General features: G+C 39.3%; 2 protein-coding genes across 3 annotated transcripts; one reads left to right on the forward strand and one right to left on the reverse strand.

Moving 5' to 3' along the window:
- Window positions 1–2411: 2411 nt before the first annotated feature.
- Window positions 2412–12076, forward strand: smad3b (SMAD family member 3b). The gene is made up of 9 exons (XM_083916798.1): window positions 2412–2760; window positions 6606–6799; window positions 6906–7040; window positions 7344–7418; window positions 7516–7566; window positions 8713–8925; window positions 9044–9181; window positions 9288–9432; window positions 10404–12076. Exons 1-9 carry the CDS (start codon window positions 2558–2560, stop codon window positions 10525–10527), a joined length of 1278 nt encoding a protein of 425 aa, XP_083772924.1. The 5' UTR covers window positions 2412–2557; the 3' UTR covers window positions 10528–12076.
- Window positions 12077–12524: 448 nt separating this feature from the next.
- On the reverse strand, window positions 12525–15157 carry aagab (alpha and gamma adaptin binding protein). 2 transcript variants are annotated; one of them, XM_083916800.1, is made up of 10 exons: window positions 15016–15157; window positions 14664–14854; window positions 14469–14562; window positions 14273–14362; window positions 14072–14155; window positions 13881–13960; window positions 13597–13693; window positions 13306–13410; window positions 13089–13138; window positions 12525–12946 (listed from the first exon to the last, which is right to left on the reverse strand). In XM_083916800.1, the coding sequence occupies exons 1-10, from the start codon at window positions 15107–15109 to the stop codon at window positions 12869–12871; spliced, it is 963 nt and encodes a 320-aa protein (XP_083772926.1). In that variant the 5' UTR covers window positions 15110–15157; the 3' UTR covers window positions 12525–12868. The 2 variants fall into 2 exon arrangements, with proteins under 2 accessions (XP_083772926.1, XP_083772925.1); XM_083916799.1 differs by having other exon boundaries at window positions 14469–14565.
- Window positions 15158–15317: the final 160 nt, after the last annotated feature.

The following is a 15317-nucleotide window of genomic DNA, read 5'->3' on the forward strand; positions in this document are numbered from 1 at the left end:
GCAGTTGGTACTTATTCACCCAGCCGTCGTGCCTTTTGTCCAAAATCATTCTTCTCTCTGTCCCAAAGACCTTCTCCTGCCTGCTGAGGCCCATCTGCCCCCCTGTCACACGTACAACACAAGACCTCCCCCATATCTCTCTCTCTCTCTGTCTCTCTATCTCTCTCTCTCTATCTCTCTCTCTCTCTCTCTCTCTCTCTCTCTCTCTCTCTCTCTCTCTCTCTCTCTCTATCGCTCTCTTTCTATCTCTCTCTCTCTCACACACACACACACACACACAAACTCTTCATGCCAGCTGTCCAGCTCGTGTCCCCTGGCAGTTGAAGGTGCCGGTCCTGAAGCAAATTATCAGAGTACATAAGAAAGAAAGATCTGCAGCCTGTTTCCTTCGCCGATGGCATTTTAAACATTGGACAGTTTGATCAACATAAGCAAGTGTACACATTTGACCCACACTGGTGAAAAGTAGATACCATGCAACAACTTAGATCCTCCAATGTCAACAGAATGACAAACACAGCATTTTAATATTTTATATATAGCCTATCAATATGTGTCCAATCTTATCATGAATAAGCAAGATTATTATATATAATCTTGATATCAATAAAGCGCATGCAGTTGAATTCAATTGTATTTATGTCTGACTGAAGATTTTGCCTCTTGGCTTTAAGCAAACTGTGATTTGTGACATCAAATTTTAATAGATTAATAAAGAAAACAATTGGCAGATTAGTAATTAAAAGAACTTTGTCATAACACTAAATGTGAGCCCTTCCGTTTTTAGATACACATACCAACTGACTGTCCAACAGAGAGCCATGAAGGGTCCTTTAATATTATTTTTCAGGTACCACTGCCAAGATAGCCATAGTATTTATTTAAGGAGGAAGAAGGAAGTAGGAAGCTATGCCAAATGCCTGCTTAAAAATAGGCAGCAGTCATTGATGGAGGTTATAAATAGAGGAGGAAAGCGGGCTGGTTCAGGATGGAGATATTTATAGCACAGGCACACTGCTGTTTACTGGGGGCAGCAGCCAGGGGCACACTTATCAATAACACTATAAAAACCCCAAATGCCACTGAATGGATGAGATACATCTGTGGTGAAATAAAATCACTTTTATGTGAGGATGAAAGGAATTACTCCGAAGGGTCTTCTATTCATGGATACAGTAAATGCAAAAGTTGGATCACTTTTCAGTCTTGGCGTATCTCCCATTACAACATTTTCTCAATTTCTTGCCTCTTGAGTTTGTTGTATGCTGAATAGATGCATACAACGTTGTTTACATCCCTGGTGCTGTTAATCCCCAGAGTGAAGGAACTGAGTTAAGGGAACACATTATTTAAAAAAAAAAAAAAAGTAAACTACATTTGAATTGGTAATAAAAGCAAATGACCAAAAACTAAGGGAATGCCACTTCATTAGTTTAGTTGTTTTACACTTAATTTGTTTTTACAAAGTCGAGGGGACTTAATAAGTTTACTGTTGCATTTTTCTATTTGTATGGAAACCCATTTCCACCAGTGTGATGGAAAAGGGATCTTTTAAGGCATGAGTCAGAATCTCAAAAAATATTGACTTAGTCTCTCAAAATAATGATTTACAAACTCAAAATAATTACTGCTTTCCTTCAAATAATTACTATTTATACTACTATTATAATGACTTAGTATCTCAAAATAATTACTTATTATCTTCAAATAATTACTTATTATTTTAAAATAATGACTTAGTATCTCAAAATAATTACTTATTATCTTCAAATAATTACTTATTATTTTAAAATAATGACTTAGTATCTCAAAATAATTACTTATTATTTTAAAATAATGACTTAGTATCTCAAAATAATTACTTATTTTAAAATAATGATTTATTATCTCAAAATAATTACTTATTATCTTCAAATAATTACTTATTATTTTAAAATAATGACTTAGTATCTCAAAATAATGACTTATTATTTTAAAATAATGACTTAATATCTCAAAATAATGACTTATTATTTTAAAATAATGACTTAGTATCTCAAAATAATGACTTATTATTTTAAAATAATGACTTAATATCTCAAAATAATGACTTATTATTTTAAAATAATGACTTAGTATCTCAAAATAATGACTTATTATTTTAAAATAATGACTTATTATCTCAAAATAATGACTTAGAATCCCCCAAAATACTTGGTCGTTATATTGAGATACTACTGAAATACTAAATCTGGAAAAATAGTGTGTGTGTATGTTATGTTTATATATATATGTCATATGTTTTGACACACTTGGTTGATGCAGGTGGAGGACAGAGCAGCTGACTGAGGAGCAGGAGGAGGGACAGACAGACAGACAGACAGATAGCCTGGCGGAGGAGCTGATCCAGTCCGACACACGGTCAACTTGAGCGGAGGGAACCTGCGACGCAAGCCGCTGCTGCCGAGTTACCCCGGCAGCAACCAGCTCGTCTGTCTGGGTGTTTAGTAGTGTGATATAGGGACGACAAATGGTACTGTGATTATTGAATCAAGAGTGCTGTAAATAATTGTTTAAGATGTCTATATTGCCGTTCACTCCTCCGATCGTGAAGAGGCTGCTCGGCTGGAAGAAGGGAGAGCAGAACGGGCAAGAGGAGAAATGGTGCGAAAAGGCTGTCAAAAGTCTGGTGAAGAAGTTGAAGAAGACAGGACAGTTGGAAGAGTTGGAAAAATCCATTACAACACAGAATGTCAACACGAAATGCATCACCATACCCAGGTAACGACACGCACACACAAATACACACACGCACGCACACGCACAACAGCCAAGTTAAGCTAACTAGCTAAGGTTGATGACAGCTAACGTTAGCTAAGTTAGCTCGCTAGTTAGCTCCAACCCTGGCGTTTGTTAATGAATCAAATGTATTTGTTAACGTGTTAGTATTAACTTTGACATGTTAATGACCCTTATTCATTAATGAGGAGATTATAAGTGTGATGTTATGCAGGTGGTTAGATTGCATTGATGGTTAGCTTTAGCTGCTATGGTAAAAACAATCCTTCTGTTACATAGATAAGAAAAGATAGAACTTTATTAATCCCGAAATAAATCTTGTTACAGATTCCTCCAAAATTGCAATAACAATTATAAAAAGAATAACAATATAAGATTACAATCTAAGATAACAAAATACGAAACAAATAACATAAGATCATAATAACACAATAAGATGACAGTATAAGATAACAAAATACGTAAAAAATAACAATATAAGATAATAAAACAATAAGATGAGAGTATAAGATAACAATAACACAATAAGATAACAATATAACATGATAATAACACAATAAGATAACAAGATAAGATTAAAGAGCCTCAAAAACATGATGTAAAAGAGATCTATTGCACATGATAATGAACATAATACAGCCCATGGTATTGAATTGAAAAAGTATTGTACATGATGATGAAAGGTAATACTGAACAGTATATCAATACTATTATTCTCAGTCCAATGTGTCAGCTTTCCTTCCTGCAGAAAGGGGAGGAGTTGTAGAGTTGGATGGCCAGGTAGAAAAGATCTCCTGTGGCGTTCTGTGGTGCTCTTTGGTGATAGGACTCCAGTGTGGCGAGGAGGGGGTGAGAAGGGTTGTCCATGGTACTGCGCAGTTTCCTCAGCATCCTAAGACGACCTGATGCAGCTCTGCCCTTACATACATAACTTATTTGTGTCATATTTACCATTAGTTTGCACATTTAGCACGACCGGGTAGACCGGCAGTAACCTAAGTACAATTTAAGCAACACAATTGTGTAGTGTTCAGTTTCAGTTCAGAAGTTTATTGAGCAGGGACAAATACATTGTACATTGTTTCATATAACATATAAAATAGATGCCATGCATGAAGGTTTTAAGTCAAGACTAATTTGCAACCTCCTGTTGCTGGTTAGGCCTTTATTAAAAGTTACAAGGCATGTGACGTACACAGAAGTTAGAGTTTCTCAAATGCCTAAGCAAGTTTTAAATTTAAATGTCTAAGCAGGTTTCTCCAGCTGACATGGCAGCTTAGTTACATCTAGTGCTACATAAAGAAGTCTATCCTCAGGTCACACGTGTGATGAATAGGAAAAGGGGTGGTTTGGTGAAGCATTTCTCTGACTCATAGAGGATGTTTAGACTGGAGTGTGTGTACTCTGGGGGAGTTAGAATAAGGGCTTGGTTTGGGATTCCCCATATGGGATACCCATCTGTATAATACCAGTCACGCAATATGAGGTAGAGCTTTTTGGTGTGATGCAGGACTGCATATAGTGCCGTTTTATTCTCAGTGGTCTGAATGGTTTGACAAATGTCGTTCAGATGTGTTCACAATGGGTTGGATGCCGGATCAAGATATTGTGCAGTTTAATTAGTTTACTTGACCAGCAGTAATGCTGCGTTACAGAGTCAGTGTTGGCCTTTATTCCTTGTTTCCATTGGTTTTCCTGTCCAGTGATACAATGATAACTCAGATAAGAAACATATAAACATAGATTAGACTGTAATACATTGCATAACTTCTTCAATGTGAACTTTTGCTAGTGTTGGCACAGTAACTATTCTCTACCCTTTGTTTCTTCATAAAATAAATAAGGCAGATACACATCTTGGCCCCGCTGGGATATATGTGTAAAAGAAGCTAGAATGTACTCCAAATTATGTCTTCAATTCTTAAGCTTCCTTGTTAGATTAATGGCCAAAAATATTCAATCAGGCCTAACTGCACCATCATGGTTTTTATAAAAGTCAGTGCGTGGGTCTTAACCTACATTAAAAAAAAAACTTTTCTCAGTTCTTGGGAATGTGCTCCGGGCTCTAGGGAGGGCGTGGGCCACTGTTTAAATTGTGGTTCAATCTTGGTGGGTCCAGAGACAGAGCTGTCTTGCGATCTGTTTGGGATACAGAGATTTTAGTGTGTGTGCTTTGCATAGTAAACATGCTATGCTACCAGATTCTCAGAAAACAGTAATGATACCATTCTACATGTGTTTTTTCATACAGTTTGCAGGCACTGAGCAGTACACACTTGTTTGTTGTGTAACTTCATTAAAAGTGCTGGTTGATATTCTGGGATCAAACTTTTTTTTAAAACAGGGAAGAGGTTTCTCTCATAGCCAGGATTGTCACAGTATAAGAGGTGCTGCATTGGTGTTGAGTTGCCCGTGAATCCCTGGCTGGCTGCTGTACAGTTGCTATTTCTTCCTGTGGATAAGAGGGTTGCCTCAGTCCAGCTGGGTGTTGGAGTGGTATCGAGGCTGACCTCAACTGACGCCCCTCCAAATAATACACCCTCTATGCAGGAGTCAGTGTGGGAAAATTATATTATTTTGAACCCATCCCTTGCTGTGGTCACTGATGTAGTCTGAAAGCTTGGTGGTCGGTGGTGTGTGTTTGAAAGATGTTTTACAACTATTTAGATATCACACTGATCACAATGATCAAACTTCACTGGTACTGTGTGTCTTTCTCTGTCCCATTAAGTGTCTTTTTTTTAATTATGATGAAAACTGTATCAAAGCTTGTTCATTTGTTGCGTTTAAATATCATCTGTAAATTGCTTTGTTGGTCTCCTTGAAACTAGTCTGGCTTACCAGGTGTACAGTAGTGGTTTAAAAGCCCTCCAGTATCTATTTTTGCATTTTTGCCCCTATCCGAGAATGATAAGCTGGTGTAGCCAGACCATATGTTAGCCCTGGATTATGGTGTGGCAGTGCAAGATAAACTAGCACCAAGCTAGCTTTAACTTGTTTGTCTTGAACCGCGAGTCCTCTGACGTACTTCACAGGAGGCCAAAGAATGAGAACCATATGTTTCTTGTCTGACAGCTCAACAATGAGCTGAACTTTTGTTGAGTTCAACTGGAAAAAAGCCATCACCACACTGGACTCTATAGGTGTGTAGGTACGGACTGCCCTGAATGAGACGGGTCTATCTCGTCATACCACCCCTAATTTGCATTTGAGTCGCTCAGGAGGCCGTTTGACCAGGTAGAAAGTGGCCCTATCAGAGAGCAGGGCCTCTTTTGTCCCCTGAGATATGCCCACTTGCTGATTGGATGTAGCTCTCAGCGGGATGTGACGTGTGGTAGTACAGACGCCAACACAACACGGCGAAGTAGTCACTTTTATCCAGTGGTGTAGAGTAACACAGCGCAGAAAATGATCTGTGCACAGATTCTGGATTGAATTTCCTTGCATGCTCCATACCGCTCTCTCTCTCTCTCTTACACACACACAAATGCGCGTGTGCACACAGAACACACAGACACACAGACACACAGACACACAGACACACACACACCATACTGCAGTGGGGTGACAGCCATTTATCTGTCAACAAACACTTTTACAGCACCTCGAATCTTTAAGGTGGAGTGTTTTCTATTATGTTACTTGTACATAAGTTGACGTGAATAATACGGGCCACCTTAAATCAAACTGCAACTATTCTGTTTTTCTCTTGAGGAAGAACGCGCCGCTGTATCACTGATCAGCTGATCACCGACGATCTAAACCCATTCATAGTGATACGTCACTTTAGGATGTACCACTACAGTCTTTTTGGTGGTGTCTTTCAGATCTTTAGATGGGCGTCTCCAGGTCTCCCACAGAAAAGGTCTTCCTCATGTCATCTACTGCCGCTTGTGGCGCTGGCCAGACCTGCAGTCCCACCATGAGCTGAGGGCTGTCGACCACTGTGAATTTGCCTTCCACACCAAGAAGGATGAAGTCTGCGTCAACCCCTACCACTACCAACGGGTGGAGACACCAAGTGGGTGCAGTTAATTGCTACATGGTCCAAATGACTGTATTTGAAATAATGCTTTTGCCATACAAAGCTGAACTGATCCTTAATTAAATAATCTGCCTGTCTCCAGTTTTACCTCCTGTCCTAGTACCTCGACATACAGATATCCCTGCAGAGTTTCCACCGTTGGATGACTACAGCCCATCCATCCCTGAGAACACCAACTTTCCAGCAGGCATTGAGCCACAGAGTAACTATATTCCTGGTGAGAAAAACATTATTATTATTTCTGAACACAAAACGTAAATTCTTAATCTCATGATTGATTATTGAGTGTGTGCTTAAATTGGAGGGGACTGTGGTTATTGTAGGAACATTTAAAACAAATGGAAACTTGACTGTACAACCAAAGTGATTGCTTGCGTTTGTATACTCAGCATAAAGTCAAGCTGGTAAAACATTCATTAAGTCACAAAAGGTTGTATAAGCAATTGAAAACCTGTCAAAACTTTGAAAAACTGAGATCAGGAGTGTATTCTTAATCTTTATCTGTCTTTGTATGTTATAGAAACTCCCCCACCAGGGTATCTGAGTGAGGATGGTGAGACAAATGATCACCAGCTCAACCACAGCATGGACACAGGTGAGTCACATGAAAGTACACACAATTCAAGCTCATTCTGTTCTAATTATGCCTTATCTGGATCATGCACCAAACCTCTATTACGACTCTATTTTAGGTTCACCCAGCCTGTCGCCCAATCCTGTGTCACCCGCAAACAGTAATCTTGGTAAGAAAAACCAAATGGGTCAGCTTTACTTACAGAGTACATCATTCATTATGTGCACTTATCTTGTTGGTAGCAATGACCTTATGTAAGGTAAAATACTGCTTATACCATGGCCTTTTCCCAACAAACTGGCATATGTAATCAGATTCAATAAAGCTTCTTGAATCTTGAATCTTGAAATTAACATATACCAGTCATTTATTTACTTTGTTACACATGTTTTCTCTCGCTGTTCTGTGTATTGTATATATAGGCTGTGACCAAAATCACTCTCTTGTTCACTCTGTAGTGAACAGTAAATTGATCACTCTCTTGTTCACTCCGTAGTGAACAGTATATTGAGATTTTAGACACTTATCATCATTTTGCGTAAGATTTTTTTGCACAGTTCTCATTAGGCTATTTATAGGCTATCAAATTTTGTATTGGTTACACAAAATAAAAAACACCAACTCCAAGCAGTTTAGCTATTGCCATGGCAAGTGAAGTGATGTGAAAATGTTCCTGAATGTGGCTGCATGTGTGAATAGTGAAAATCACTAGCGGTGCCTGAAAGGTTATCCCATGTTCATGAACATGAAGTGGGTAAACCAATGCTGTTATCTTGTTGCTGTTCATATGAAGTCCACAGACTATCCAATTAGTATATCTTTGTAGGTGTGTGTGTTTGCGTGTGTGCATGCATGTGAGAGACAGATGAGCAATATACAACATCAGTCCGGGAGGCTTAGCCTCAGGGAAGTAACAGAGTAAGTGTGGTATGAATGGAGTCTTTGTCTAATGGTATGTCCTCGTTTGTGGTAAGACCAGCAACAGACAGCTCAAGGTAATGCAATAATAATATCCGGTTGCCAGGTTTTTCTATCTACTTGGAAAGTCACCAGAAGGTATTGTTAAAAATATATATATGTGTACATCGTGTCTTGGCCATTCCTGGCTGGGGCCATGAGCGTCGTGGGAAAGAGCTTTTAAAGAGGAATCGAAGGGGAACTTTATCAGATGTGTGCAATCTTCACAATCAAAGGGTTGTGTGACCACAAAGCGTTACCTGTTCTCATGAATTTCCTTGCATTTCATTGACTGAGCTGGAGCTTGTATCTCTGTTCATTTCCCTCCATCTAACCCCCACCCTCTCTGCTCACACAGACTTACAACCTGTGACATACTGCGAGTCTGCCTTCTGGTGCTCCATCTCCTACTATGAGCTGAACCAACGTGTAGGGGAGACCTTCCATGCCTCACAGCCCTCCCTCACAGTAGATGGGTTCACAGACCCATCCAACTCTGAACGCTTCTGTCTGGGCTTGCTGTCCAACGTCAACCGTAACTCAGCAGTAGAGCTCACACGCAGACACATAGGTACTCTTTTATTTCACTGGGACCACATAAGCACATAATTTGCCTTTTTATATTTGCATGTGACATAATCAGTAGGTAGCTTTGCACTGAGTGACAATCTTCTCACTTCCCTCTCCAGGACGGGGCGTGAGGTTATACTACATTGGGGGGGAGGTGTTTGCAGAGTGTCTCAGTGACAGTGCCATCTTTGTCCAGAGTCCCAACTGCAACCAGCGCTATGGCTGGCATCCTGCGACTGTCTGCAAAATACCTCCAGGTTAGCATGAGAGGATACACACAAACACATGAAGCCATTAGAGGCAAGATGACCAGAGCATAGCTGAGTTTTAACTAAGACTAATTATAATTGTTCTTTTTTGAAGGCTGCAATCTGAAGATCTTTAACAACCAGGAGTTTGCTGCTCTGCTTGCCCAGTCGGTCAACCAGGGCTTCGAGGCAGTCTACCAACTCACCAGGATGTGCACCATCCGCATGAGTTTTGTCAAGGGTTGGGGAGCGGAGTACAGGTATAATACATTTCAAACAAGTCGAGACAGTTATTTTTCATATTACAATGACAGTCATATGAATGCATTACATTTATTTCTGACATTTATTTGTTATTGACTGAATATATGTTTAAAGGAACAATTCAAATCCATTTTTCAGTAAGATAAGTTCCAGTAGCAACATCTGTCGATTCACTACTTCTTATTTTTCATTATTTAGTGCGTTGAGCTTCGACCAAAAATGCCATCATATAGAATTTAACTGTCAAAGCCTAAACTTCTAACAGTGGCCAAAATACTTGAAGTAACATTTAACTGAGCCAACTTACTTGTGTAAAAGCCAATCCATAGTTTAAAGTTATCGGTAAACATTTGGTTTTAAGGGTTCATTGTTCTTGCATCCACTGCACACTTATAGGACACAAAAGTTTCATTAAGTTGTGTGCCCCAAATTCAAGAAGGAAAGGTGAGAGTGCCCTGATGTTAACGGTCAGGATAATTAATGTCAGTGTTGGGGGTGAAAAATTGAAGAGTGTCGTGCACAGGCGCCAGCACACTTGGAAAGGAAAAAGAGGGTGATGGGGGGCAGGGTGATGCTGTGAGTCGGCAAGAGAGGGCTGAGTAACAGAAGAAGAATGCGGCAGGCATTCATGAGGGGGGCATGGAGTGGGAGCTGAACACATTTCAGACACCCTTGCAAGGGGGATTCCCACTGGACCATGAGTGGTGTGTGTGTTATATTTCTGGCACTAAACACCTTGGAGGAAAACATCCCTGATAGAAACTTGAATGACTATAGAAATAGCCTGTAGAGTTGGCTTCAGTCAGTTTTGTTGCTGATTCAACTAAGAAATACTGAGTAGACTGTTTCTTTGCATTGACTACAATGACGTTACATAAATAAATGTGTGGTACTATGATGTAAAGTATGAAAAGCTCTCAGTAATGCCAAATTATATGTTGTCCCTCTCCTTCTCTGTACCGTGCAGACGTCAGACAGTGACCAGCACCCCCTGCTGGATAGAACTACATCTCAATGGCCCTTTGCAGTGGCTGGACAAGGTCCTCACACAGATGGGCTCTCCCAGCATCCACTGCTCCAGTGTGTCCTAGGAGCAGCACAGGCTTCTCAGAAACCCTTCTTTCCATCCACGCACTTAAACACAAACAACACAGGAAAACCCAAGCGTCTCTCAGTGATAATAAGGAACACAACGTCATTCATCAAATCAAGACATCACTCTCCTTGCTGTCTTTTAACATTTCACCTCACTTCTACAGCACTTTCCTCAGTACCATTTGGTGTCTCCATTTGATGGTTATTTTAAGTCTTTACATGTTTGTGTGTTCAACAAGCAGCGTATTTGCAACAGGTCTCAAAAGACTAATCACATTTTTATTCATTCATTCAAACATCATGTCTATGCTCAGTGTTGTATTGTTTTTCTTTTAAAACAATAAGATGAAGTTATGGTACAGTTTCAGCACCTTTTACACGTTTCAAAACATTTTTGATTCTATGAATTAGCTAAAAATACGCTATCATGACTGGTGTCCCAGTACCACTCTTTGAAATAATCACTTAATTAGATGGCTTATTTATCAATTGCGCCATAAATTAACATGACAAATGTCATTCTCAGTATTGATTAAATAGAATATATTTAGTAAATATCTTAAGTACAAGATACTTTGCCCTTATATTGACGCATCTGTATGAATTAAAGTGTTAATTATCTGATTGATCATGTAATTGGTATTTTATCTATTTTAAACAAAATATAGACATTAGTACCATTGTTTCTTAAAAATAATCCTTGTATGAAAACTATTTTGCTCAGTGAAAGAGACATTTTATAAGTTATTTTTGCATACTGTTCTGCATGAGAATATATTTTTTTTATTGCCTCAATATACTGTAATTGTACATGGATATTTATAGCTTGTGATTTCTTGTTAGTCATGCAGTGCTTGAAAAAGTGGACCTGACTGACCTCAGGCATGAGTAGATTCACAAAAAGACTTTGCTTTAATGACCCAAAACTTGGCCAGCTTACATGCAGGTTTTTCTAACCTGGGTCAACGGGTCCTTGAGTGTGACACATAGGATTACTGTACCAGCTAATGCTTTCATTTCATAATAGGGACATAATATGACAAACAGTATAAGTGGTTGGAATTGAGGCACCTGTATGAAGGGTACTCACTAGCAGCAACCATGGCTGTGGTTCATCCAACGATGGCATGTAGACTGAAATCATAAATTCACATCCTCTCACACGTTAGCCAATAGTACACTATGATCCTTGTGGGTAAATAATGCACTACCAATTTACTGTGTTGATCAGTGTAAAGCTTTAGTTCTAGTGGTAATTTGCTTATCCAGTAAGTACTGTATATTACATGTACATTGCATGTGTAATATGCTCACTGTCATTGTCTATGAAGCCACTATGTTTATCCTGCACTTACTTACAGTACATAAGACTGAGTCACCATGTAATTTATTTAAGACGTACACGGTGCTAAACTGAAATACTGTGTACTACAGTGCGTGAGGTAGTTGGTAGACCTCTATCAGTACTTATGTTCCTTGATATTAGTCTTATGTACATGATTTTTCATGTAGCCTAATATTTGTTCTCAAATTACCATTGTTTTGTCATCTGTGAAAATGTAATAAATTGCAACTGTAAAAAGGTTTCAAGTACATTTTTTAAAACCATGGCTCGTTGATACATACTGAAAAATAGAAACTCTGTACATGAATGCCATCCAATGTAACTGTCCTGTAACGAATGCTACCATTGTTAAATTGTCAGCGGTGATGGGTCGAACCAAAAGTAACTTCTTTCAGTTTGTGGTGGTGGTTTGTTGGTTGGCATATTGTAAACCGTTTTCACCTTTATCCCATGTAATGCAACAGTCATGTGTTCACAATAAGTAGACCACACTTGACAGAGAAGCAAAAACAAATTTAAATCACAAGTCTTTATGTTGATTCAACAGAATGTGCATTAAATGTCTTACACCTCTTCTAAGGATAAGGCACATTATGTCACTTGCAAATATATGTGACAACTGTACCCAACACATAAATCAAAGCCCACATAAATTAATTTTGTTTTTCCATCTGTAACACCATTACGTGTTGACATTCACTCAGGGCTTATAGCATAGTGAGGGACCCAGGGGAGAAGAATGGGGGTCGGGGCCATCCGTTGGATCTCTTCTCTCCCTAGTCAAGATATTCAACTGCTTCTCACTATACACCAGTATTGCAATAATTTCATTTTAGGAATTAAAAGTTTCTAAACATGACTATGCCTACAGTGCCATCTGTAAGCATCTCCACTTTCCAGGTGCAAGAAGCAAGTCAAAGGGCGCTGGATCTTGTGGGAGGCCCAGGAGAGGAGGACCAGGAGAAAAGAGACTGAGTCACAAGTAAGTGCTTTTAGCTTTCCTCACCCGATGATAACCCCTCTATCTCATCTTCATCACCACCGATGGCCATCCAAAACGCTTTTGCTACCTGGAAAGTAGATTTAGTGAAATACTTGATACTAGAGTTTACATAAACATGTTTACCTACACAGATAATTTAGCCAAACAAGTATTAAAAGTAGTCCGGGTCTTGGTATCTTGTAATCAATTAAATTAATACCATTGCTTACCTTCTCTGCATGAACCTTTCTCTGCTCATGAGGTAATGAACAAGCTTTGTCTGCAGGTTGAAAATCAGAAAAGAAAACCAGAACATGAATGGCATCAGCTGAAGAAATATTTGCCCCACAACACAACAATAAGAGCGAGGTACAACTGCACATTCTGCAAGTTACTTTTTTTTTTTTTTACTGACAAGCTGTGCATTCCATTTTATTCCCCAATTACCTTTCATCTCTTTTAATTTGGTAAAGAGACGTTCAAAGTTATCCACATCTGCATCTCCAGCCGTGAGATTAGCGAGTTCCTGAATGTCCAAATCAGTCATTGCATCTGAGAGAATAAACACAAGTAAATATTAAAAACTTAACATTAAATGTCATCACCAATCATCAAGATATCCATGTTTTGGGTTAATATACTGAAGAGACTGTGCCAGCAGGACCAACACCATTTTTGGGGGGAGAAGTAATTTAGATGTTAGCAGATATCAGATTTCATTAGGAGTGGTTCACTCACCAACTACTGTGTCTCCCTGTGTTTCTGTGTTTGCAGTATTTTCTGTATGGTTAGTTTCCTCACTAACAAGTGGGCCCTCTACTGGCAAGCTGGAAGACTGACACAGAAAAGAAGCTAGGGGTTAGCATGCTTCATTGAACACTGACAGATTTAAAACCCCAAATAATGAAAATAGATTGATGATACACAAGACAGACGTAATAACACATAGATTAACAATTACAAATGTCAATTAAATTACAATCAAAGGAAAGTAAAATGGTAACTACAAAATTGCCACTGACCTGTGGATCTTGAGAGGTGCGTGGGTTGTTGTGCCTGGCGGCAACCAAGCTGCTCATCAGACCAAAGCCCTGATTGTGACCTATCAGACAGAAATGAACTATCACATACCATACATACATAGAAATAAATCATATAGTCATATAGTCTGGGGAAAGGGCAAGAGGTAGTTGAATTATTGATGTCATCTCACCATCCTTCATCTCCACACTGGTCCACACATTGGCATTGAGAGCCTGGACGATTCTCTTCACTCCTGTGGATTCTGGAAAGTCATCTGATAAGGCAACAAAGACAGTGTGAATGAGTCCAAAAAAGTGTGAAATATAAGGAATGTAAATATAAACGCAATGCATGCAATATCATTGGAATTTCTGCTGTCTATAAAACTCACCATCCTCATCTGGCAACTCTTGTGGATTGAGCTCCACCAGCTCAAAGGCGTGAGCTAAACACCACTGTTGTGCTTCATGTCTGGTGACCCCTTGAATACAAATGTAATATTCAGATGCCATATGGTACCCTGCGGAAAATAGTATTCCAGTGCTCGCTGCAAGCTAGCAAACACCATAAAGAGCTGGAGCACTAACCATTTTCACAGACTCTGTCACACACCAGAATGAGCACCTCTGGAGCAAGATCTTCCACCACTGATATCCAAGGAAGAAGCTTTTCCAGACCATCCTTCTGCAAACACATGCACACATAATACACGTTGCACACAAGACTATGAGGATATACTGTTGTGAGATGTTTTAACTATAGGTCATTCTTAAGTTACGTACCATTGTACTGTCAAAATAAGCGATGAAAGCCTGCATGGACTGGGCAATCTCCGATGACATTTGAAAGGTGCTCGGGACAACACATAACCTAACATCCGCTGTATAATATTTGTTGTTGATGGTCCATGGATACCAGGCTACTGTTTCTTCTCGCTTTATCGGCTCGGGCAACGTCTTGGAACTCAGGATCTCTGAGGCAAAAACACGTTTGTTATAAATCACACATACAAATATAAATGACGTTAGACCAACCTGTATTAGCACCCAAATGTTATCTGCTGTGCAAAGAGAAAGTTAGCTTAGCGTTAGCCTGTTTGCCAAATCATGCACGTTAAGCTTTTGCTAAACTTACGTTTTATCAGCTCTTCCTCTTTAAAGCCATTGTCACAGCTAGTGATGAGCACACACGGAATAGCCATCTCCGTTTCTTCTTCTGTAGTTGACATTTTTTAATATTAAGAGCAAGCTTCTTCAGCTGCTAGCTCGACGTGACGTTGATAACCTTTCAACTCTGACGGGGTTGCTGCGACTGTCTCTTCCGGTGCAACATCAAGGCCGATGGAAGGAGGCTGAGACACCAAATAAAAAAATTAACTGACCTAAACTGAGCTTTGTGGCGCACTATCATAGAACAATTAAAAATATTATTTTTAA

The sequence above is a fragment of the Echiichthys vipera genome (genome assembly GCF_963691815.1).
Source record: "Echiichthys vipera genome assembly, chromosome: 7".
Lineage (NCBI taxonomy): Eukaryota > Metazoa > Chordata > Actinopteri > Perciformes > Trachinidae > Echiichthys > Echiichthys vipera.

Coding starts and splice junctions, on each gene's coding strand:
- aagab (XM_083916799.1), bottom strand. CDS start 15,109: ATGTCAACTACAGAAGAAGAAACGGAGATGGCTATTCCGTGTGTGCTC. Junction 14,566..14,663: donor CTTATTTTGACAGTACAATG/GTACGTAACTTA, acceptor ATGTGTTTGCAG/AAGGATGGTCTGGAAAAGCT. Junction 13,961..14,071: donor CAGTGTGGAGATGAAGGATG/GTGAGATGACAT, acceptor TCTGTCTGATAG/GTCACAATCAGGGCTTTGGT.
- smad3b (XM_083916798.1), top strand. CDS start 2,558: ATGTCTATATTGCCGTTCACTCCTCCGATCGTGAAGAGGCTGCTCGGC. Junction 6,800..6,905: donor CCAACGGGTGGAGACACCAA/GTGGGTGCAGTT, acceptor GCCTGTCTCCAG/TTTTACCTCCTGTCCTAGTA. Junction 9,433..10,403: donor GGTTGGGGAGCGGAGTACAG/GTATAATACATT, acceptor TGTACCGTGCAG/ACGTCAGACAGTGACCAGCA.